This window comes from Callorhinchus milii, unplaced genomic scaffold, assembly GCF_018977255.1.
Source record: "Callorhinchus milii isolate IMCB2004 unplaced genomic scaffold, IMCB_Cmil_1.0 Scaffold28, whole genome shotgun sequence".
Classification (NCBI taxonomy): domain Eukaryota; kingdom Metazoa; phylum Chordata; class Chondrichthyes; order Chimaeriformes; family Callorhinchidae; genus Callorhinchus; species Callorhinchus milii.
Genome location: NW_024704769.1, coordinates 2,494,493 through 2,518,304, shown reverse-complemented (window position 1 = coordinate 2,518,304; position 23,812 = coordinate 2,494,493). Strand labels below are relative to the sequence as shown.

Below are 23,812 nucleotides of genomic sequence, written 5' to 3'. Positions count from 1 at the left end.
CTCCCTCCCTCCTTCCCTCCCCCCCTCCCTCCCTCCTCTCCCTTCCTTTTCCATGTGCCACTTCCAAAACGTGTCTATCCTTCACAGGATATACTGTAAACTGTAGTGACTGTGTATTATGTGATATACACAAACACATACAAACATATGTATAAGGAAACAACTGATAACCGGTTTAACTTGACACCACCAATTAAGTCAGAACGCTTTCGCTATCCCAGTCACATTTATTTACGGCTAACTCCACTCCTGATAACTCATCACTGATGCCCTTTCCCTGCGAGTGTGACGAGTTATCAGGAGGTTATTATATTTTATTTCATCCCAAATTTTGAAGAGCTATTTTGAGTTGGGATAATTTTCCCCTTCGCTGCGTGGTGTTGGGCAGATGGATCATCCGTGCATTTATTGATCGATTGGTAGATAGACAGACAGAGGGAGAGGGGTGGGTGGGGGAGGTGTGTGTGTGTGTGTGGGGGGGGGGGGGAGAGGGTGATAGAGAGATGGAGAGATAGAATAGATGGAGAGAGATAAGAGAGAGAAAGTTTCAATGCTTTGGGTATGAACCGGTCGTGTTGTTGTTGTCTTTGTTCAGGTGTACGGACGGAGCAAGATTTGTATGTGAGACTGATCGACTCAGTGACCAAACAGGTAGGTGTCTGTGTCTGTGTGTCTGCCTTACTGTGTGGGTGTGTGTCTACCTTTGCTGTGCGTCAATTGCGATCAAATTCTCGCATGCAACACGCATCAAAGTTAACTGCTCGCTCACACCCGTGCTCACGGCATCGCTCACTGGTAGAATATATTGCAAGGTGTAGTGACTGTGTCTTTGCGGGTGGAGTAAGGAAACTTGCTCGAGGTTTCACCCTGACCCGCCGGGGAATCGGACCCGGGTCCTCTCGCTAGTGAGGCGAGCGTTGTAACCACCGCACGACAGGACTCCTGAGTTAATCGCTTCGGTGCTTGTGTGCCTCCACCTGCCCTGCGTCACTTGACCGTCCACAAGAGGAAAGCTCAAGCCATCAATCTTGCCTGGATTGGGAGCCAGGTCTCGTGGGGAGTAACTACTGTGACCTATCCCGCCCCCACACCCCCCCCCCACTATGATTTCTGATATATTTGACGGCTGTACATATTATTCCCAGGATCTCTCCCTCTCTCTCTCTCTCTCTCTCTCTGTGTGAAACATGTCGTGGGAGAGAGGGCGCGAAAATGAGGATTTTTCTCATGTCAGGACATCGCAAATTATTTGGTGTCCTAGTTTCGCCCACAGAACACACAGTCACTACGCTTTACGGTTACATTCCTGCGAAGCGCTTTGAGGTGTCTCGAAGACGTGATCAGGCGCAAGGAATATTATTGTTACTCGTTAGAATTATTACGATGAAGCAGGTGTCGGTTGAGCGAAGGGAGCGTATGGGTGGGGTGAGGTTTGAAGGAGGTTGTGGATGTAGGGTTGTAGTTGGAGAGGGTGGGGGGGGTAACGGAGTACCTTACAAGCTCTGCGGGACTCTAGCCCGGGTGAAGGGGGGGGATATAAAGCCAAGTTGTTGTTGTTGTTGTTTACTGGCTGAAGGCTGACTCCCTCTCCGGCTTTCCTTCACAGCCCATAATCTACGAGGGACAAAACAAGAACCCAGAGATGTGTCGCGTTCTCCTCACACATGAAGTCATGTGCAGGTAAACAAGTTACGATCAGTCGAATATATCTGCGCTCTGTCCCAACTTTGGGACCTCGTCCCCTGATGTGAAAGGTGCTGTATGAAGTCGAAACATTATTATTATTATTATTATTATTACTACTACTGCAAGTACCTGCTCTTTGTGACTTTAAAACAATAATAATAATTATAATAATTTGGTCACTCATTCCACCACTGTTTGTGGGGACGCTGCTGTGCGCAATTGGCCGCTGAAACACACAGTCACTACGTTTTACGGTACGTTACGAGAAGCGATTTGAGACGTCTCGAAGACGCGATGGGGATCATCATCATTACTATTATTATTATTATTATTCCCGCACGAGACATCACGCTTCGCCCACAAAAGGTGCGGTCAATTCGCTTCGGAGTGCATCCCGTGAAGCGCTGTGAGACGTCTCGAAGACGTGATAAGGCGCCGTATCAAATGCCGGGGTTATTATCATTATTATTATTAGTTTTATTACATCAGCGGTCTGTCCCTCTCCCTCTCCCTCTCTCTCTCTCTCTCTCTCCCGTTGGTATTGACGTGAAAGTCACAGATTATAATTGGCAGGTGTGAGCGAACAGTTAATGACAAAAGGCAGCGCTGCGGAACACATTACTAACACGAGCAGAGCTTCAGCAGGTGTCAACCTACCAGACAGTAAACAGTGTTACCTCAATGTCTCTGAGGGAGAGCGGGTCCCAGGTGCTTCTCTCCTTGTCACACGCACATACACACGCACACACACACACACAAACACGCACACACTCACACACACACTCACACACACGCGCGCACGCCCCGACTTCAATCGCTACCGCTGTAATAATAATAATAATAATATCGATCCTCGCATTCGATGCAGCGCCTTATCCCGTCTTCGAGACGTCTCAAAGCGCTTCGCAGGATGGACTGTAAAGGGGGTGGTGGGGGTATGGGGGGCGGTGGGGAGGGGAGTAAGGAAAGTTGTCCAATGTTTCGCCCTGACCTGACCTGACCCGCCCGGGAATCAAACCCAGGTCCTCTCGCTTGTGAGGCGAGGGCTCTAACCCCTGAGCCACAGGGCTAAGCTGAGATGGTCCACACGTGCACTCTCCCTCCTGGGGAAGAGGGACCCCGCTTTGCCGAATTCCAGAAGGTTTGAGGCACAGGTCTTGGTGGGGAAATGGGGGAACATCAACGTGTGTGTCGGCCTATGTACTGTTGTTTGAGCAGCTGAAACCACATCACTTGTCCTACATTTCCACGGAGCTGAGATCAAGATTTATTGTGTCCACCTCCTCAGTCTCATTCCTACTCCATGTCTCATTGCTGTTGAACTCATCTCCTGATTCCATTCCATTCCTTCTACTGTCTACCGTCTGCTTGACCCAAGCGTAGTTTCTCCTCACGATATTTTATTGGAGGGGATACAATGGAGGCGAAAGGAGAAGGAACACGAGGGGAACGGGATTGGAGTAGAGAGCTCCAGCGCAGACACAATGGCGGGAGAGAGAGAGAGAGAGAGGGAGAGGGAGAGGGAGAGGGAGAGGGGGAGAGAGCGCGCAGGGAATGGGGTTAGAGTAGAGAGCTCCAGTGGGGGAGCGAGCAACATTACAGATGGGGGAAAGAGTGAGGGGTAGGGGTTGGGGGTGGGGGGGGGGGTGGATCGGGGTGGGGGAGGGGGAGCATCAGTACAGACCAGAATAGCCTCTTTCGGGGGCTGTAGAAACCTTCCGTGAGCCTAAGTGCCTCACTTCACACTGTTGGCCTTTGACTCCATTGACCTACGAACTTTCTTCTCAAACATCTGGGAAAAGGATTTGGTTTTACCCAAAAAAAAGAAAAAAAACAATTCCCCGAACACTGGGAATTACAAGGTTCGAAATCCGCACGGAACAATCCGGCATTCCTGTATTCTCAAAAGCATATTTAAAAAAAGATTTCTTTTCGGAGCTTTTTTTTCTCTTCTCTCTCTCTCTCTCTCTTTTCTTTTGGAAAAGCAGGAAAAGGTTGTTTTTTTCCGGCCCGGAATAAGTTCGTTCGCTCCCCGTGTCAAATACTCCCCTCCTGGTCTCGGAGGCTTATTTGTTCTGCAGTGAGTGGGGTTGACCCCAGTAACGCACCCCGTGAACAAGGGGTAACAGAGAGGCCGAAGGCCTTGACCGTCGATGGCGGGGTAGACCGGGCTGGGGACCCGGAGCAGAGGGAGCGGACGGATGTCCTATTACTCCCTTTCCCCCCCCCACCCCCGCCCCCCTCCGCCCCCCCCACCCCACCGCCACCCCCACACTCCACCCCACACCTCCAACCGCTCGCTGGGATTTCACGTCACAACGACCCTTAATGATAACAACAACGATCCTCGCGTTCGACGCAGCGTCTCATCGCGCCTTCGAGGCGTCTCGCAGCGCTTCGCAGGATACACTGTAGAAGTGTAGTGACTGTGCAGTTTGCGGGAGAGACCCTTACGTTTGAAGCAGGGCCTTTTTCCAACGTCCCCACAATAGGCATAGGGGGGGAATAGGGGGGGGGGGGGTCGGAATAGGCAACATTCTGCTTTGAGACCCCACTCCCCACCCGCCAAATACCACACCACCCCCACAACCCCCCCCCCCCCACCCCCCACAACTCAGTCGTCGAAGCAGAGCCCCGGAGAAGATTTCCTTCGACCTCTCCTGCGCGGGAAGGACATTTACCGAGGGAGCTTTTTCCTGTTGGCAGCTCGGAAATTATTCTGCTTTATGTTGTTTTTTTTTCGGGTGGGGGATGGGGGGGGGGGGGGGGGCCGCGTCGAGGCAAGCCAATTCCCCCCGCTCTCCGTGTTTTTTTTTTCTCTCTCTCTCTCTCTCTCTTTTCTTGAACAAATATTTCAGGCGAGCAAGACGCAGTTCGGAGCTTGCAGTCTATTCCTCGTAGGGGGAAAAAAAAAATGTTCCAGGGGGAAATTAACTGGTTACAAATTGATGGTGTGAGCTAGCAATCAGGAACCTATTTGGCTGTGATAGCAGGTTAGAGCTACACTGGTGTATTGTGCTCGACTACAAGGCGGGGAGGGGCACAGAAAGAGAGGGGGTGAGAAGGGAGGAAGGGGGGGAAATAACTCTGCTTTTATGCGGAGCCCTGAACAGTGGTTAGAGCGAGCGAGATTCCCGGCCCAGGGCGTTCGGGCGAGTTTCCTTACTCCGCACTCTGTTTTTTTTTTAACCTCGCGGTAAAAATATAATAGTAATAACTAATCCTCATAGAAAAAAAAGAATATTAATTGGTTCGCTGGAAGTTCACAGCCGTCTGTGGGGACGCAATTGCTGTGCGCAATTGGCTGCCGGGTTTGGGGCGGGCAGTCACTACACTTCGCGGCGTGTGCTGTGAAGGGCTTCGAGACGTCTCGAAGAAAGGGGGGGTGGGGTGGGGGGGGGGGTGGGGGAGAGTTCTCCCAGTGGGTGCCCTGGTTTCGCGAGGACATCGCTGGGCGCAAGTTGGTCTGTCGGCCGTTTGGGAGAGAGAAAAGCCATGAGGTCTTTTAACGAGGACGGGGGCTCGGCTGAGCCGGGGGTCGTGAGGGCGGGTGGGGGGGGGGGGGGGGGCTTGGGTGATGATGGGCTGGACGCTGCTTGAGGGGCTGTAGGTGGCTGTTTGTGTGTGGGGGCAACAACAAACAACTTGCCTTCCTATGACGTGGAGTAACGTCCTGGAGCGTTTGAGAAACTGTACGGAGTGAGACTGGGGGTGGGGCGGGGGGGGGGGTGGGGGGCACGGGAGGGCAATCGGTATAGCCCCAACCCCACACCTACCCCAACACGCCCCTCCCTCTCCCTTCCCTCCTTCGCTCCCTTTCACTCTCTCCCTCCTACCGCTCCCTCCCTCTCTCCCGCCATTCCCTCCGCTCTTTTGACTCCCTACCTCCGCTGCCTCCCTCCCTCCCTCCCTCCCGCCCTCCCTCCCTCTCTCGCTCTCGCTCTCTCTCTCTCTCTTTCTCTCCCTGCCTCCCAATAGCAGACTTTTGAAAATATTCATTAAAATAAATGAGCGAGAGAGAGAGAGAGAGAGAGAGCGAAAACAACACACTTTTGCTCTGGGCGATCAGATGAGATGGATCTCAAGGCGCTTAGAAACTTAGGAGGCATCACTTTAAACATAATGACATTAGAGAGAGGTTGTTAACTGGGGAAAAAAGGGGGGGGGGGTGTGGGGGGAGGGATGGAGAGAGAGATAGGGAGGGAGAGGGGAAGGGAGGGAGAGAGTGAGGGAGGGAGCAAGAGGGAGGGAGGGCGAGTGGGAGGGAGAGGGAGGAGAGAGAGAGAGGTGGGGGGTGGAAGGAAGCGAGAGAGAGCGAGAGGGTGAGGGATAGGGAGGGAGAGAGAGCGAGGGAGGGAGTAATAGAGCGAGAGAAAGAGAGAGAAAGGGAGAGAGAGATAGAGGGAGGGAGAGGGGAAGGGAGGGAGTGAGGGAGGGAGCAAGAGGGAGGGAGAGGGAGAGGGAGGGAGAGAGAGAGAGAGAGATGGGGGTGGAAGGAAGCGAGAGAGAGAGAGAGGGTGAGGGATAGGGAGAGAGAGAGAGGGAGGGAGAGAGGGGGAGGAGGGGACGGAGGAAAGTTTCGGGAATTTTGAATCCGGACAGATCTCCGTCAGCATCGATAAACGACGGCCGAGAAAAGACAACAGCGACGATACCCGTTGTTTATTGATTGATTGATTGATTGATTGATTGATTGATTTATTTACTCAGCGCCCTTCGCGTCGGACGGCAGCTCAGAGTTGTGCGAGGCGGGAGGAGGGGGGGGGGGGGGGGGGGTGAGGGGGGGGGGTGGGGGGGGTGGGGGAGAGGAGAGGAGAGGAGGAGGAGGAGGGAGACAGAGACACACAGAGAGAGAGAGAGAGAGCGAGAAGGTGGTGGTGGTGGTAGTGGTGGGTGGGTGGGGGGGGGGAGAGGAGAGGAGGAGGAGGAGGGAGACAGAGACACACACAGAGAGAGAGAGAGAGAGAGCGAGAAGGGGTGGTGGTAGTGGTGGTGGTGGGGGTGGGGGGGAGGAGAGGAGGAGGAGGGAGACAGATACACAGAGAGAGAGAGAGAGGAGAGAGCGAGAAGGGTGGTGGTGGTGGTGGTGGTGGTGGTGGGTGGTGGGGGGTGAGGGGGGGTGGGGGGAGAATTAAGAGCTGTCCCCCAATTCTCGGAGGACCGGGAGCTGTTATAATTTAAAGTGAGAGGGATGTGATTTACATCTGTTTAATGACACTGTTGAGCAGAGCAGAGCAGAGGGAGGATGCAGTCAGACAGGCTGCGCGATGCCAGCCTTTTCGTTGAGGTCTCACTGGGGCTGACAGATGGCGTGAATTTAGAAGCTTTTTGTTTTGTTTTTTTGAGGCTGGTTCGCTGGCGGGAGGGGAGGGGGAGGGGGGGCTGGGGGGGGGGGGCTGGGGGCTGGGGGGGGGGGTGGGGGGTGGGGGGTTTGCCCGTGAGGAGCAAACGCAGCACAAAGAGCGGGTCTGGTCGCTGGTTAGGATTAGTAGATCTCTCGCCTCCCACCACACACCCCCCCACCCCACACCCCCCAACCCACCCCCACCACCCCTCCCCATCCCACCACACCCCCCACCCCACCCCACACCCCTCCCCACACCACCTCTCCCCATCCCACCACACCCCGCGACCCACCCCCCACCCCACACCCCCACCACCCCTCCCCATCCCACCACACACCCCCACCCCCACCACCCCACCCACCACCCCACAAAACAAGCACACACACACACACCAACCACACTTCCAACACCTCCGTGTACACACACACACACAGACGCACACTACCAACACCTCCCTGTACACACACCCAAACACACACACACCTTCCTCGACCCTCACAGTAAGACACGCGACACACACACACTCTCACGCACACACACACACTCTCACGCACACACACGCACACACACACACACACTCACACGCACGCACTACACCCCCCAAACTAATATTAATAATCCTCGCATTTGACCCAGCGCCTCATCAGGTCTTCGAGACGTCTCAAAGCGGGATACTCCGTAAAGTGTAGTGACTGTGTATTTTGTGGGCGAAACGTGCGGCAGCCAATTGCGCACCTCGCGACGTCCCCCACAAAATTGAGTCGCCAGTTTTACTTGGGGGATTGTTGGCCAGGACACCGGGAGAAATTCCCTTCGCTTTTCGACTCGCACCACGTCCGTCCGAACAGGCAGACGGGACCCTGGTTTAACGTCTCATCTGAAGCACAACATTGCAGCACTCCCTCCAGCACTGCACTGGAACATTATCTTAGACAATATAAGTCACTGCTCTTTTCAGACTATATAGAGGTGCTCACTGTTAATATCAGACTATATAGAGGTGTCACTGTTAATATCAGACTATATAGAGGTGTCACTGTTAATATCAGACTATATAGAGGTGCTCACTGTTAATATCAGACTATATAGAGGTGTCACTGTTAATATCAGACTATATAGAGGTTCTCACTGTTAATATCAGACTATATAGAGGTGCTCACTATTAATATCAGACTATATAGAGGTTCTCACTGTTAATATCAGTCTATATAGAGGTTCTCACTGTTAATATCAGACTATATAGAGGTGCTCACTGTTAATATCAGTCTATACAGAGGTGTCACTGTTAATATCAGACTATATAGAGGTTCTCACTGTTAGTATCAGACTATATAGAGGTACTCACTGTTAATATCAGACTATTATAGAGGTTCTCACTGTTAATATCAGACTATATAGAGGTTCTCACTGTTAATATCAGACTATATAGAGGTGCTCACTGTTAATATCAGTCTATACAGAGGTGTCACTGTTAATATCAGACTATATAGAGGTTCTCACTGTTAATATCAGACTATTTCGAGGTGCTCACTGTTAATATCAGTCTATACAGAGGTGTCACTGTTAATATCAGACGATATAGAGGTTCTCACTGTTAGTATCAGACTATATAGAGGTGCGCACTGTTAATATCAGACTATATAGAGGTTCTCACTGTTAATATCAGACTATATAGAGGTGTCACTGTTAATATCAGACTATATAGAGGTGTCACTGTTAATATCAGACTATATAGAGGTGTCAGTGTTAATATCAGGAATAGACAGACTATATTAATATCAGATTACATGGGGGTGTCGTTGCTATTTATTCTGTCGTGAATCACACGCATCCTCTGGTCTCCCAGACTGGATGCTGATTTATCTCATGAGGCAATAAAAGTTGACAGCCTTTTCCCTCTGTTTCCACGCTCGCTACATTCCACACATTTCTGTCCTTTTGTGAGAATTGGGTTTTGTTGGTTGCCGACAGATCCCAGATTCCTTTGAGAGCGAGAGTTGCCTCTTCGGGTTGGAGTGGGGTTGGGGGGGGCGTTGGGGCTGAGGGGGTGAAGGGGGTTTGGATGAGCGAGGGGGCGATGGAAGAGAGAAGGTGGGGGTGGGGGGAGGGTTAGGGGAGATGGCAGAGAGGGAAACTGCCCATTGACGGCCATCGTCTGGTTGCTTTTCAGCCGGTGTTGTGAGAAGAAAAGCTGCGGGAATCGTAATGAGACGCCATCGGACCCAGTTATCATCGACAGGTAATCATCGAGCCCTCGTGTTTGATACAGCGCCGTTTCAACATTGCCCAGACCTGCCAGTGACGGCGTATTTTATCAACCTGTCCGCTCCCTCCGCTCAGCAGACGCCCTCAGCCTCTCCGCCCCCATCCTTTGGAACTCCATCCCACATTCCCACCGCCTTGCCCTCTCCCTCGCCTCCTTCAAGGCAGGCCTCCCCTTCGACCCTGCCTTTGGCCACCCCTCCTACCCCCAACCCTCTCTGACCTACACCCTCCCTTTCCCCAAACCCCAAGCTCGGGTCCCAATCCTCGACTGTCCAGCACCTTGAGACATCCTCCCGCTGTGAAAGGCGCTGTTGTAAACGTTGTCCTGTGTTGTATGGTACTTTACGGGCAAAAAGTGTCAGCCAAGAGCGCTCAGCTAAACTGTTGCCGTTGTCGTTGTGATGTCAAGGTGCCTGTAGCTATTATAATGATGCTATTAAGCCTTGTATTTGGTCCAGGAACGTTCAGGTTGAGAGGCTGACGTTGCAGTAATGCGTGTGTTTGTGCGCGTGTGTGTGGGGGGTTTGAGTGGGGAACTGTGAGCAAAGGAATGAGCGAGCGAAGGAGGGAGAGGGGGAGGGAGCGAGGGAAGGAAGGAAGGGAGGGAGTCAGCACACTTTCTGGCACACTCTGCTATTTCTACATCGCTTCGGTCCGCGAAGCAAAGTTTTTCCTGCTGAACGGTAATGCAAACGCACAGCCCAGTGGGTTCCGAGCTCTCTATTGCTTCGGGATCGTCGAGTGCTCCCAAACTGTTTCAGGCTCAGAAATCCGCAGTCAATCACTGAGAGTGATGAGGGTGAGAGGGGTGGGGGTGGGAAATAACAATTCCCTTTTAAATAAACCCTCCTCCCTGAATAAACAGAGCCAACATTATAGATCGGCGACACAGATATCATCTAATCCTCAGCTCTCTGTTGTGTGTGTGTGTGTGTGTGTGTGTGTGTGTGTGATATCTGAACTGGACTGTGAGTGTGTGTGAGAATGTTTATAAGTGAGGTGTGTGAGCGAGTGAATTAGTGAGTGAATGTGTGTGTGTGTGTGTGAGTGAGTGAGTGAACGTGAGTGAGTGAGCGAATGTGTGCGCGAGTGCTGGACAAGCAGCAGGAAAGCTTTGCCCGACAGTGATATCGACGGCAAGCGATGGGGTTTAACCTGGTTAGAACTCCGGCAGTTACCCCAACGCACACTCTGGGCTCCCCCGGCGCCTAGTGAGTGAGTGTGCGGAGTCCTGTAGCTCAGTGGTTAGAGCACTCGCCTTGCAAGCGAGACACCTGGGTTCAATTCCAGGAAGAGGGCGAAACCTTGGGCAAAGTTTCCTTACTCCACACACCTAATAATAATAATCCCTCCAAAACAAAGCAATAATAAATGGGACATTGCTGCGCGCAATCGGCTGCTGCGTTCGCCCACAAATACACAGTTAATTCAATTTACAGTCTATTCTGTGAAGCGCTTTGAGATGTCGAGAAGACGTGAAAAGCGCTATATCAAATGCAGGGATTATTATTATTATTATTATTATTATTATATTATTTTTGGTCACAGGTGCCGAAACCCTACTGCAATGTGTCGATGAGTGTGAGTGAATGTGTGTGTACTTGTGGGTGGGTGGGTGAGTCGGCGAAGGTGAGTGAGTGTGTTTACGAGTGAGTGTGAGTGTGCCAGTGAGTGGGAGTGAGTGTGTTTGCATTGATGAGTGAGTGAGTGAGTGAGTGAGTGAGTGAGTGAGTGAGTGAGTGAGCGAGTGTGTTTATGAGTGAGCGTGTCAGTGAGTGCGAGCGAGCGTTTATACTGACGGGTGAGTGGGTGCGTGAGCGAGCGAGCGAGCGAGTGAGAGCGAGCCAGCGAGCGAGCCAGCGAGCGTGTCGGTGAGCGGGAGTGAGCGAGAGTGACCCGGAGCGGGGCTGCGTCTGAGTTATATTCTGTTTGTCTCCCAAACAGAAGGGGAGGTGATCGAACCTCTGTGTAGCTGAATAATTTATGACTGACATGAACCCGGCACATTTGTTCTTGAGACCGCTCTAATCACACTCCTCATTTAGACCTACACCCGCACCTGTTCAGCAATTAACATCACAGATTTTGCATTTAACATTTTGCTGTGTTTCCAATTAGTTTTATCGCTCAGTAATTAGACGAGGTTATTACCACATATTAAACTCGGCAACAAAGAATTCCCACGGCTTTAATCTTTCTCTCCTTTCCCCCCCACCCCCCCAACCACCACCACCCCCGCCCCCGCCCCCGTCCCCGCCGCCCTACCCCATTACGTTAGCAATTGGCCCCGGATTTCTCTCCATTCCCCCACCCACAGCTCCCTTGCGCAAAAAAAAAAAAAAAAAGTCCCGTTTCCCCCCTTTCCTTCTCCCAGACGCGACCCCGTGTGAATAATAACAAAAGTAATAAAATAATCCTTGCATTTGGTAAAGTGCCTTTGCACGTCTTTGCGACCAGGTTCCTATGGCTGTTGGGTAAACAGAGGCGCGCGCGTGTGTGTGTGTGTGTGGGGGGGGGGGAGTAAGGAAACTTGCCCAATACTTCGCCCTGACCTGCTCGAACCCGGGTCCTCTCACTTGCGAGACGAGCGCTCCAACCACTGAGCTACGGGGCTCCACGTGAAGAGTGCTACGTAAGTGCAACTCATTCTGGGTACCATCCTCACTCTTCGAGTCTCCCACATCACATCCCACCAGACTTTTCTCCTGCCCCCTCCCCGCCCCCTCTGGCCCTCTCTGCCCCCTCCCGGCCCCCTCGCCCATGGCAAAAGCTGACCTGTAGCTCTGAGCCATCCCACCTGTTCTCCCTTAAACGCTAACGTCCGGGTCTTGTAATGGGATAGGATGGAGCGACGCTTGAAGGCCACAATATGAGATGCCAGTGTAAACAATGGTGTTGAGAGACTGATAGGCATCAATACAGCCCATCTGGAAGCACTCAGTGACACTCCTCTCGCTTGATCCTCAGCCTCTCTCCTCCTCAGGGAGTCATATCAGCCTGACACAAAGATCTGCCCTGGCTCCCTCCCTCCCGCCCCCTCTTCCCCCCTCCCTCCCAACCTCCCAACGTGCCAGGTTGGAACTCACGGAGCGGTTAACACGCTCGCCTCGTTAAGCGAGAGGATCCGGGTTCGATACCCCGTCAGGGCAAAAAGTTTCCTTACTCCACACACCCACACGCGCGCGCCCCTGTACACAGCGGGAAGTAGGAACCTGGTTGTTACAGCGCCTCTCATCGCGTCTCCGAGGCGTCTCAAAGCGCTTCACGGGATGCGCTGTAAAGCGAATTCGCCGTGTAATTCGTGGGTGAAACGCGGCAGCCGATTTCGCACAGCGGCGTCCGTCCCCCGCAAACAGTTGTAGCTATTAATTAATAATTAATAGTTATTTTATTATTTTTGAAGGTATTATTAACCGCCGTTCCCCCCGGAAAAGCGATACGCCAATCGACTAACAACCGGGTTTCCTTCTTACCGCTGGTAAACAGAGGCGCGTGTGTGTGTACGTGTGTGTGTGTGTGTGTGTACGTGTGTGGGGAGTAAGTAAATTTACTCAAGGCTTCGCACTGCCTTCTACAGTAACAACAACAACTTGGATTTATATAGCGCCGTCCACACCGAACGACGCTTAACCCCAGGTCCTCTGGCTTGCGAGACGAGTGCGAGATACCGAGGGGAGGGAGTGGGGGGAACTGGACACCTACTTGCTTCTCCCACCCCAAACCATATGCTAAACTCATTAGAGTCAAGACAATCATGGGGGTTGGGGGGTGGGGGGTAGTCTGGCTCTGTCCACTAATCCCCCCTGATCTCTGGTCCAGGCTCCAAAGCAAACCTTGTTTAATTGAAAGCAGTCGAGACATGATTCGACGGAATTACTTCCCATTATTTTTTCTTCCTCTCTCTCTCCCCCCCCCCCCACCTCTCACCCCCTCCCCTCTCCCTCTCTCCCACCTTTTTCCCCCTCCCTCTGATTCTCCAACTGTGTGTGTGTGTGTGTGTGTGTGTGTCAGTGTATGTCTCTCACTCTCTCTCTTCGCATTGCCCCATTCACAGTCCCAGATCAGTGAGAGCACGAGTTAGGGACACAGATCCCTCTACACTGTACGTCCGTCCACACTCCCAGGTCAGGGTTAGAGACAGAGTAAAGCTCTCTCTACACTGTGCGTCCACACTCCCAGGTCAGGGTTAGAGATACAGTAAAGCTCCTCTACACTGTGCGTCCACACCCCTGAGCGGGCAGACCGGGAGCTGGGTTTAAAGCTCTCATCCGAGCCCCCCCCCCCTTCCCCCCCTCTCTCCTTGGCTTGGGGTTAGACTCTGCCACTCAGGGACACTACCCCGCATGAAGGGCGCGACGTAAATGCAAGTTGTTGTTGTTCTTGACACCTCCACCAATGCTGCTCATCCTCCCCAGCCCTGATCTGGAGGGTCAGCCAGGACTGCGAGGGCAGATGGTGGGGGGGGGGGGGGGGGGGGTTCGGCCTGAGGGCGTAGGGGGAACCAAGTGAGTGAACGAGTCACTGACTCAGCATTCCAGAGCCATATTAATTAGAGCGGTTTTCGAAACAAAGTCCGTTCACACCTGCTTCCCCTTTAATTAGCTGCCGCTCTGTTAATTCAGAGCAGTGCTCAATGCTTATCGTTGCATAACATGTATACGTGTGTACTGATGTGTTACGCGACAACTTTGCGGAATAAAGTGTAGTGACTGGGTACTTGTGGGCGAAACGTGGCTGCGGCGCCCACTTTTATTTCCGGGCATTGGTGGTCGAGAGAGAGAGAGAGAGAGAGAGAGCGAAGGAAACTCCCTTCTCTTCTTGAATCTCGTCGCACCTGAACAGGTAGACAGATTGGGGGTGTTGGTCAGGGTATTAAGGAATATGGGGCAAATGGGGGTAATTGGAGTTGAGGCGCAGGTCAGCCATGATCTTATAGAGTGGGGGAACAGGCTCGAGGGGCTGAATGGCCTCCTCCTTTGCCTATGTTTCTACGTTTCTGAGAGAGGGTCGATGATGGTTTTTATTTATTTTCCCGAAACCCAATGGGAATTCAGGATTATTGGGGGATTAAAGCGGGAATTGGGGAAGCCGTGCGCAAACATCTGGACGTCATCAGAGACGAGGGAGGAAGAGGGAGGAGGGGGAGGGAGAGGTGGGGAGGGAGAGAGAGAGATAGAGAGAAGGGGGGAGAGAGAGAGAGAGAGAGAGAGGGAGGGAGGGAGGGTGAGAGAGAGATAGGGAGACAGAGAGCCGGGGAGAGGGAGGGTGGAGTGAGAAAGGAAGGGAGAGAGATAGGGAGGGAGAGAGAGGAAGAGGGAGTGATGGAGGTAGAGAGCGAGAGAAGGAAAAGAGAGGTACTGTGTTGGTTTACCTGAATCCCGCCAGCGCCCCCCACCCCCCCCCCCATTCCACCACCCCCCCCAGCCCCCCGGTTGATCGCAAAGAGCGAACTCTTGTCGGTGAGAGTGTTAAGAAACATAAATAAAGCCAACTGCACTAGCGCAGGCCTGGGTATGAGTTCCCTCGGGGTAGCTTTGCTGAGCAATTGCAAGAAGCTGTTAGTAATGGGGGTTGGGGCACAGCGGGGAAGTTGGGAGGGCAAGACGTGGGGTTAGAGGCAGGAAATGGGGGCTTGGCGAGGGGAGAGGGGACATGTGGGAGAGAGGCTGAGATTGGGGTTGGGGCCACGGGTGTTTAGCCGGCAAGGAGAGGCAATGAGGCCCAGATGTGCTGAGAGGAGGGAGGGTTCTGTAGGCCAAATGCACTGGGGTTTGCACCAACTTTAACTTTCAAGGATAAATATAAAATGATAATGATGTTATTGATAATAATCGTCATCATTTGGTCACTTCGAGCCACGACTGTTGGTGGGGACGCTGCCGTGCGCAATTGGCCGCCGCGTTTAGAGGCCACAAACATGTACTTTACGGTTGTCTTTACGGTGTGTTCTGTAAAGCGCTCCGAGACGTGTGGGAGAGGGGAGTAGAGGGTTGAGAATAGTCTGACTATTCTCTGCGTAACTCGATATATTTTATCACATATATTTCTCTCTTATATATCTGTTTCCCTGTCACTCTCTCTCTCTCTCTCTTTATATTCCCCTCTCTATATATTATGGATAAATTCCCCTCCACAAATATATATATAGCTCTCTCCGGACAAAGATGTAAAATAAAAAGGCTTTGCAGGTTACATGAAATAAGGCAATGGATGAAACATTTCCTGGGAATTGGGAATTCTTCCCGTCTCAGGGAATGAATATTAAACGCGAGCCGTGATTTTCCATCTGGACTGGCTGCCGCTGAGAATATTCCCAGGAAGGATTTCATCTGTCTATCACCTGTCAGAACCTCTCATAACCCAGTCCCAGGGTGTGTCTGAGACCCTCTCGATGATCGCTTTAGTTGAGTGGAGCTTTCCCACTGCCTGATTATTGCATTAGATGCAAGTGATGGGCTTATTTGCCGATGTACAAGATTAATTTTCCCTTTAGAGCTCAACTTGAGGCATCTCTAATCACTGCGAGATCAAATTACTCCCCCCCCCCCGTCACTCTCCCCCCCACCCCCCCCCCCCCCTTCCTCCTGCCCTGTCAGTCTTCTCAGCGAATTCTGACAGAACTCCGCTCGAGACCCCTCGCTTTCCGGACCATACCGCACCTCATCACAGCACTTAGCGGAGAGTCCCTGTAGCGTGGAGGACCCGGGTTCGATTCCCAGCCGGGCTGCGGCGGGTAGGGCGAGAAGCCTTAGGCCGCCCCCCCCACCCCTCCAAAAAAATGTGGTCACTCAGTCCACGACTGTTTGTAGGGACGTCGCTGGGCGCAATCGGCTGACGCGTTTCGTCCACAAATGCAAGGATTATTCTTATTATTGTTGTTGTTATTATAAACCATCCCAAAGCACTTCTCAGAATTTTCCACGAAACACATGCAGTTGCTCCACTTTACCGTAAAAAACCCGTGGGTGTGTGTGAGAGAGGGTGGTGCGCGTGTGCGAGTGTGTGTGTGGGGGGTGCGCGTGCGCGTGCACGTGTCAGGGTGTGCGAGGGGTGTGTGTGTACGTGAGGGTGAGTGAGATGTGCATCAGGAGTGTGTGTGTGTGTGAGGGATGTGTGTGTATGTGTGTGACGGGGGTGTGTGTGGGTGTGTGTGTGGGTGTGTGGGTGAGGCTTTCCCTGGCACCACTTAGTCAGTGGAATCGAGAGCGAGATGAGGGGGGGGAGTGTGCGGGGAGGGAGGAAAGAGGTGGGGGACAGTGTTGGGGGGGTAAGCAGACAGTGACTCGGTTGTCAAAGGACGATCATTGACACCATCTGCCTATCCCTCCCTCCCTCCCCCTTAAACCACACTCACCACAAAACCTCTCTCTCTCTCTCCCTCTTTCCCAGCAGCTGTCTTGCAAATTGACGGGGGCGGGAGTGGGGGTGGGGGGGGGGTACATGGCCTCATGAACTCCCATGGCAGGTTTGGGGGCAGGCGGGGGAAAGGCAGAGCACAGAAGCCATTATTTTCTCGTCTGCTATTCACCCAGTGAGCGCAGAACGCAGCCATACAGCTGCGTATAACTTAAAATAATCGGAACGAATTTGGTCACTGAACCCACGGCTGTTTGCGGGGGGTGCAGCCGTGCGCAGTCGGCTGCCGCGTCCCGCCCACGAAACACACGGCCGATCCACTTTCCATGGCAGGTAATCAAAAGAGATCATAATAATAGTAATAATAATCCTCGCATTTGACGCGGCGCCTGATCACGTCTTCGAGACGCCTCAAAGAGCTTCACGGGACACACTGTAAAGTGCAGTGACTGTATATTTTGTGGGCGAAACCCGGCACCCAATTGCGTCCCCACAAACAGCCGGGGATTGAAGTGACCAAATAATTATTGTTGTTATTATTTTTTGAAGGGATTATTACCCCCCCTGGCAATGCACCGATCGACTAACAACCGGGTTCCGCGCGGACCCGGCGCGCGTGTGCGCGTGTGTGTGTATGTGTGTAGTAAGGAAAACTTGCCCAACATGTCAACCCGCCCGGGAATCGAACCCGGGTCCCCCTCGCTCGCGAGGCGAGGGCTCTAACCCCTGAGCTACAGGGACTTCACATCACCGCGGCAAAGCAACATACACCTCACTTGAGATACACCCTCCAAGACCCGATCTCAACCTCCCGCAATCCAATCCGATCCGATCCAATCCAATCCAATGCAACGCAACAGCAACTTGCAATTACGTAGTGTGCCCTCCGCCCACGGTCAGTATGGCCCCAGTGCTTGAATGGAAGAGTGGTTTGTGTTGATATCAAAGGAGCAGTCAATACACACAGTATTGCTGTCTCTCAGTTGTGTGCCCGTCCTCCTGTTGTGCTACTCACACAGAGCACCTCGGGGAAATAACACACGCACGCAGTTTCAGGGCTGTTAAGTTGCAGGAGTGTAGTGTGTGTTTGACGAGACTTCTTAATGAAATCGTGGACTTGTATATCATCAGCCTTTACTGTCTGTCCTCTGGACACCCACACCCCCACCCCCCCCACCCGCCCTCCCCGCCCCGACCCACCGCTGTTTGTCATCAGTGAATGGGTGAAAACACTCTCAAGGCGATTAGAGACTGAGAGCGAGCGACAGGGTGGAAGGGGGCAGTGTGAAAACATGTGACGCTTAACACCCAGTCACCGGGCAAGGCACTCCGGCACGTGTTATCGTGCGTGTAACATGCTCCGGCTTGTGTTATCAGGTGTGAGAAACATGCGTGATCCCGCGTGTGACACGTGTTACCCTGCGCGCGAGGGAGGAAAGGCAGGTCAGACAGGCCGCACGTTGACTGAAATCTTCACTCACAAATTGGTGAATTGATCGATGGCTTTGCGAGCGGGGTGAGTGTGCACATCTGTGCCTGTGTGCGTGTGTGTGGGCGCGCGCGCGTGTGCGCCTGTGTGCGCGCGGGTGCGTGCATTTGCGTATGTGTGTGCGTGCGTGCATTTGCGGATGTGTGTGTGCATTTGTGTGCGCGTGTGGTGTCTACGTGTGTGTGTGTGTGGGCGCTTGCGTGAGTGCGTGCGTGCGTGTGCGTGTGTGTGTGCGCGTGTGCTCTAACCACTACGCAACATTGGATTCTCGGTTTGCGTGTGGGGGGACGGGGGGGGGAACAAAAAAGGGTGGATAAAGCTTCTTTAGCAATAAATACGAGGCGGCTTATTAATTATGCAAGATTAGTCTAATTATAATTCCACAAAATTAATTTGAGACAGAAGGCGTCGAGAAACACTGGGGTAGAATTTGCATGTTAAATGGCCGGCATTGCGGGCTAATATATGCTTATGTATGCTCGCTCTCCGCGGTTTAATTCCGAACGGGCACAGAGAGAGAGAGTGAGAGAGAGAGAGAGTGAGAGAGGGAGGGAGGGAGGGAGGGAGGGAGCGTGGGGCTCGGGAGCAGGTGAGGACTCAGCGTGCGTTAAATGACAGTGACGAGCGGAGGGGAGAGCTTTCCTCCGGCGTTGGGGCCGGGCACAGCGGTGTGGCAGAGGCCAGGCTCAGTGCGTGCGCTCGCCTCCGAAGGAAGCCCTCCGCGCTCTCGCTCCCCACTTACCCCTCCGACCACCTAACCCCCCATATCATCAGCCCGTCCGCTCCCTCCAACAGCGCCTTGCCTCAAATTCCCCCGCAACTCCCGCCCGCCATTGGCGGTCGGGTCAGCATCTCTGCCCCCAACTCTATCTCGCAATCCCACCACCTCACCCCCTTCTCTTGCCTCCTCTAAAGACCTTTCTCTTCGACCGCGCCTTTGTCCTCGAGCCAACAACACCTCGCGTTCACACGCATGTATATTTATACGCCGTCAAGTGGAGTGACTGTGTACTTTGGCTGCCGCGTTTCGCCCGCAACGTACAGCAGCGCGTTCTGCGGCGCAGCGTTTTAAAGGAGCGAAGAAGACCTGACCAGGCACCGGAGCGCATTGCGAGGAGTATTATTGTTGGAGAACGAGCGAGAGAACTTCGCTCAGGATAATGAACTCTCAGTGGGGTTTCCTTTGCGAGAGAACCTGCCTTTGCAATTACAAAAAAAAAAGAGAATCTTGGATTCTTCGCGGCCCAGCCTCGTCCTAATAATTGTGTCGGAATTTAATTTGAATATAAAACTAGGGCCCTCTGCCTTCTGAGACATCCCCAACAAAAAAAATACAACCGCAGATATATATATATATATAGTCCATCAGATTGCATCAAGTTATCTTTAATATTGAAGAGAATTGCGTAAGTCTCTCAGGTTCGTCTGTGGAACATCAGTTGGCGGAGCCGGGGGGGGGGGGGGGATGGGAGGGCTGAGTGGGGAGCGAGACACAAAAGAACGAGAGAACGCTTTTAATTAACTTGCTGATGATGGCGAGTGTTTGTTAGCAAAGGGATAGACCTGCAGAGCTCAGATAGCGGGGAGGGGAGCCTTTGGTTTAACGGCGGTGCTTCGACAGAAGTGTGGTCCTTTGGATAAAACCAAACTCGCACCGGCCCCCCCCCCCCCCCCCCACCTCACCCCAACTCTCCCCCCCCACCACCTCCCCCCGGTTCGGGCGGACGTTAAAGATCTCGGAGTCCCGTAGGTCAGCGGTTAGAGCGTTCGCCTCGCAAGCGAGAGGACCCGGGTTCGGTTCCCCGGGCGAAAGGTTGGGCACCTTACTCCAACACACGCACACGCACGCGCGTTGGAGGATCGCTTTCCCGGGGGGGGGCAATAACCCCTCAAAAAGAAAAAAAATCTAAAAAAAAAAAGAATAATTTGGGTCGCTCGATCCGCGACTGTTTGCGGGGAACGCTGCTGCTGCTGCTGCGGGCGATCGGCCGCCGGGTTTCGCCCGCAGTCACTACACTTTGCGGTGTACGGCGCGAAGCGCTTCGAGGCGTCGCGAAGAGCTGATGAGGTCTCAATTGTTATTGTTAATTATCACTATTTTCCGAAAAAACTTTGAAAGTCACCAAAAGTTGGGGAAGCTCTCGCAGGACCGGGCGGGCGACACCGTGTGGACACTGTGGGCAACTGCAGCTCAAGTGCAGTCGAGCCCACAGTATGTTGTGTGTTCTCCTCGATGGGTGGATTGGGGGTGGGGGGGTGGGTTGTGGGTGGGTGGGGGGGGGGGGCTTGAACCCCCAGACCTTCTGACTCACAGCCAGGCCGACACCCAGTCCTTTTTTCGGCGAACCACGGCAGCCGACGAACCGCAAACAGCCACGGAACGAGTACGTGACGCTGTCCGCGCGTGGGTGGGTCGGCGGTTGGTCGGTGGTGGGTGGGTGGGGAGGGGGGGGGGGTAGTGAGGAGGGTGGTGGGGGGACCAACAATCCCCTCTCCCCCCCCTCTCCCTCTCCCGCCCCACGCCCCACCGCCCCAGATAACATCACGCACTCGCTTCGCGGCTGTTTGTGGGTCGAGGGCAGGGAGGGGGTGTGTGTGTGTGTGTGTGGGGGTGGGGGGTGGGGGGGGGGGTTTGCTGCACCAACAATTACGCCTCCATCGCAGTCACTTCACTTCCCAGTTACCGACTGCGCGTGAGGTGCTCTGTATCCCCTTGAAATCAGCCCTGACCCAGTGGAAGGTCGGGTTCGGAGTGGAGTGGAGGGGCAAGTTGTTGTTGGCGGTGGTGTTGTTGTGGTTGTTGCCTGCTTGTCCTGCCTGTTCGCCTGCCTCTCCCTCCCTCCCTCCCTCTCCTCCCTCCCTCCCTCCCTCCCTTCCCCGTCAGCCTGCGAAGGAGAGCGGAGAGAGCAGGCGGTGCTCTCTTGAGCGTCGTGGGACCACGGCTACAAAAATCCGGCTGCTATAGCAACTGGAATCAGAAAGAACCTCGTTTCATCTCACCTGGGACCTCAGGCCGTCAGCGCGAACACATCTGCTACTTTTTAGAGAGGCTTTTTTTTTTTTTTGCGCTGCTGCAGAGAAAGAGAGAGAGAGAGAGAGAGAGAGAGAGAGCGAGAGAAAACGAGAGAGAGGGAGGGAGAGGGAGATGGGAGGGGTGGTGGTGGTCGGGATGGGGGGGGTTATTGAGAGCGAGGATTGTCAGCTCTCTCTCTCTCACTCCCTCCCTCCCTCCTTCCCTTCGATCGGACCCTCCGCACCAAATCGCCGCCGTTTAACCCTTGTCGCTGGTCTTGTTGACCTGTGGCTCTCGGCGGTTAGAGCGCTGGTCTCGCAAGCGAAGAGGACCCGGGGTTCGATTCCCGGGCGGGTCAGGTCAGGGCGAAACATCGGGCGAGTTTCCTTACTCCCCCCACACACACACACACACACACGCACACACACACGCACACGCCTCTGTTTACCAGCAGCCATTAGGAACCCGGTTGTCCGTCGATTGGTAGATCCCTTTTCCGGGGGCAATAAATCCCTCCAAAAAACGAATTAAAGATAATAATAATAATAATCTGATCGCTCACTCCACGACTGCTTGTGGGGGAACGCTGCTGTGCGCAATTGGCTGCCGTGTTTCGCAGTCAGTCACAGTCACTACACTTTACAGTATATCCTTTGAGAGGTCTCGAAGACGTGGTATCAAACCTAAGATTATGATTATTATTATTTTGTCTGAATTGGAGCGTTATTTAAAGAGAATGATTCTGCTCCTCGTCTTCCTATTTGCCCCCCACCCCCCCCCCCAACTCCCCCCCCACCCCGCGCTATTAACAACAACAATAATAATCCTTGGGACGTGCTTTGTGACTTGAAAGGCAATACATCGATGTCATTTGTTGCATGAGGCTCAGCGCCTTTCATGTCTCAAAGCGCTTCACGGGATACACCGCGAAGCGTAGGGTAGAATTGTGGAATATTACAGCGCAGAAGGAGGCCATTCGGCCCATCGTGGCTGTGCCAGTGCTTTGGAAGAGCCGCCCAATCAGTCCCACTGCCCGACTCTCCCCTCCATACCCTTCCCTTGTTTTTCCTCTTCAAGTACCAGTCAAATTCTTGCGCCAAACCTTCTTTACGGTTCGCCTGTGAACCGGCAGAAGGGGAACTCGATTCGACGTCTCATCCGAAGGGACTCCGAGTCAAAACCGGTCAGAATTCCAGAGCTCAGGTTCTAACCCGAGAGAGTTGGGAGTCCCTGTAGCTCAGGGGTCGGAGCCCTCGCCTCGCAAGCGAGAGGTCCGATTCCCGGGCGGGTCAGGTCAGGGCGAAACCTTGGGCAAGTTTCCTTACTCCGCACACGCACACACACGCACACACGCACACACACGCACACGCGCGCACACACACGCACACACGCGCGCACACACACACACACGCGCCTCTGTTTACCATCGGCGGATCGCTTTTCCGGGGGTAATAACCCCTTCCAAAAAGAAATCAGTCGCTCAACCCCACGGCTGTTTGCGGTGGACGCTGCTGTGCGCAATTGGCTGCCGCGTTTCGCCCGCGAAATGTACAGTCACTACGCTTTACAGTGGATCCCGCGAGACGCCTCGTAGACGTGATAAGGCGCTGTGTCAAATGCAAGGATTCTTATGGTCCTGTTTTTTTTTTTCCTCGTGTGTGTTTTCCCGCCCGCACCCCCCGCCACCCCCCCCACACACCCCCCAACCCCCTCCCCTTCCCATTTCCCAGGTTCTTCCTGAAGTTCTTCCTCAAGTGCAACCAGAACTGCTTAAAAACCGCAGGGAACCCTCGAGATATGCGGAGATTCCAGGTAGGATTTCTGGGAGGAAATTCCCGGCCTTGGCTTTGGGGGGAGGGGAGAAGGAGGAAAAGAAGGGGGAGGTTTCGATCTCCAGATCCTCTCTCTCTCTCTCTCTCTCTCGTTTTCAAACCCCTTCATTCCCTCGAAACTCCCTCCCTCTCCGATCTGCGTACCACCCCCACCGCCCCCACCACCCGCGCCCTCTCTCCAGCCGCCCGTTCGTCCCTCCCTCATTCCCTCCGCTCTGCCTTCAGCCACCGAAAAAAATAATAATAATAATAATAATAATAATAATTTGGTCGCTCAATCCACGACTGTTTATTCTTCCTGCGGGGACACCGCTGTGCGCGATTGGCTGCCGCGCAATTTCGCCCACAAAACCCACTCGACGTTCTATCCCGTGAAGCGCTTTGAGACGTGTGCGATCGTTGGTTGTGTGTCGTTCACATAACCCCCCATTCCCCCCCCCCCCACCCCCCCCCCAGCCTCGACCCCCACCCCCACGAGCGCGTCTCGTCTGCTGGTGACTGAACGGACCGGGAATAGCGGAAGGGGAAGGAGACAGTTGAGGAAGTTGTCAGGAGGTGACTGATGCTCTCCATATGGGAAGGTCACTCTGCTGACCCCGACATCGACACAGAGATACACTTAGCAATGTTGACCACGTTCACCCGAAGACCCTGGAGCTCAGTGGTTTGATCGCTCGGTGGGGGTGGGGGGGGGGGGGGGAGAAGAGGACCCGGGTTCGATTCCCGGGCGGGTCAGGTCAGGGCGAAACTTTGGGGCGAGTTTCCTTACTCCACACGCACACGCGCACGCGCACACGCACACGCGCACCTTTGTTTACCAGCAGTC

The 23,812-nt window shown here is 53.6% G+C and overlaps 1 protein-coding gene across 1 annotated transcript in view; it reads left to right on the top strand.

Annotated features, from left to right (window-relative positions):
* Positions 1-23,812, top strand: part of LOC103172999 (transcription factor COE2) — a 44,211-nt gene that overhangs the window by 10,192 nt on the left and 10,207 nt on the right. The window contains exons 4-7 of the mRNA XM_042344476.1: positions 596-651; positions 1,607-1,680; positions 9,202-9,270; positions 22,885-22,966. Of these exons, the coding sequence (XP_042200410.1) occupies positions 596-651; positions 1,607-1,680; positions 9,202-9,270; positions 22,885-22,966 (281 nt within the window). The remainder of the gene's footprint in view (positions 1-595; positions 652-1,606; positions 1,681-9,201; positions 9,271-22,884; positions 22,967-23,812) is intronic.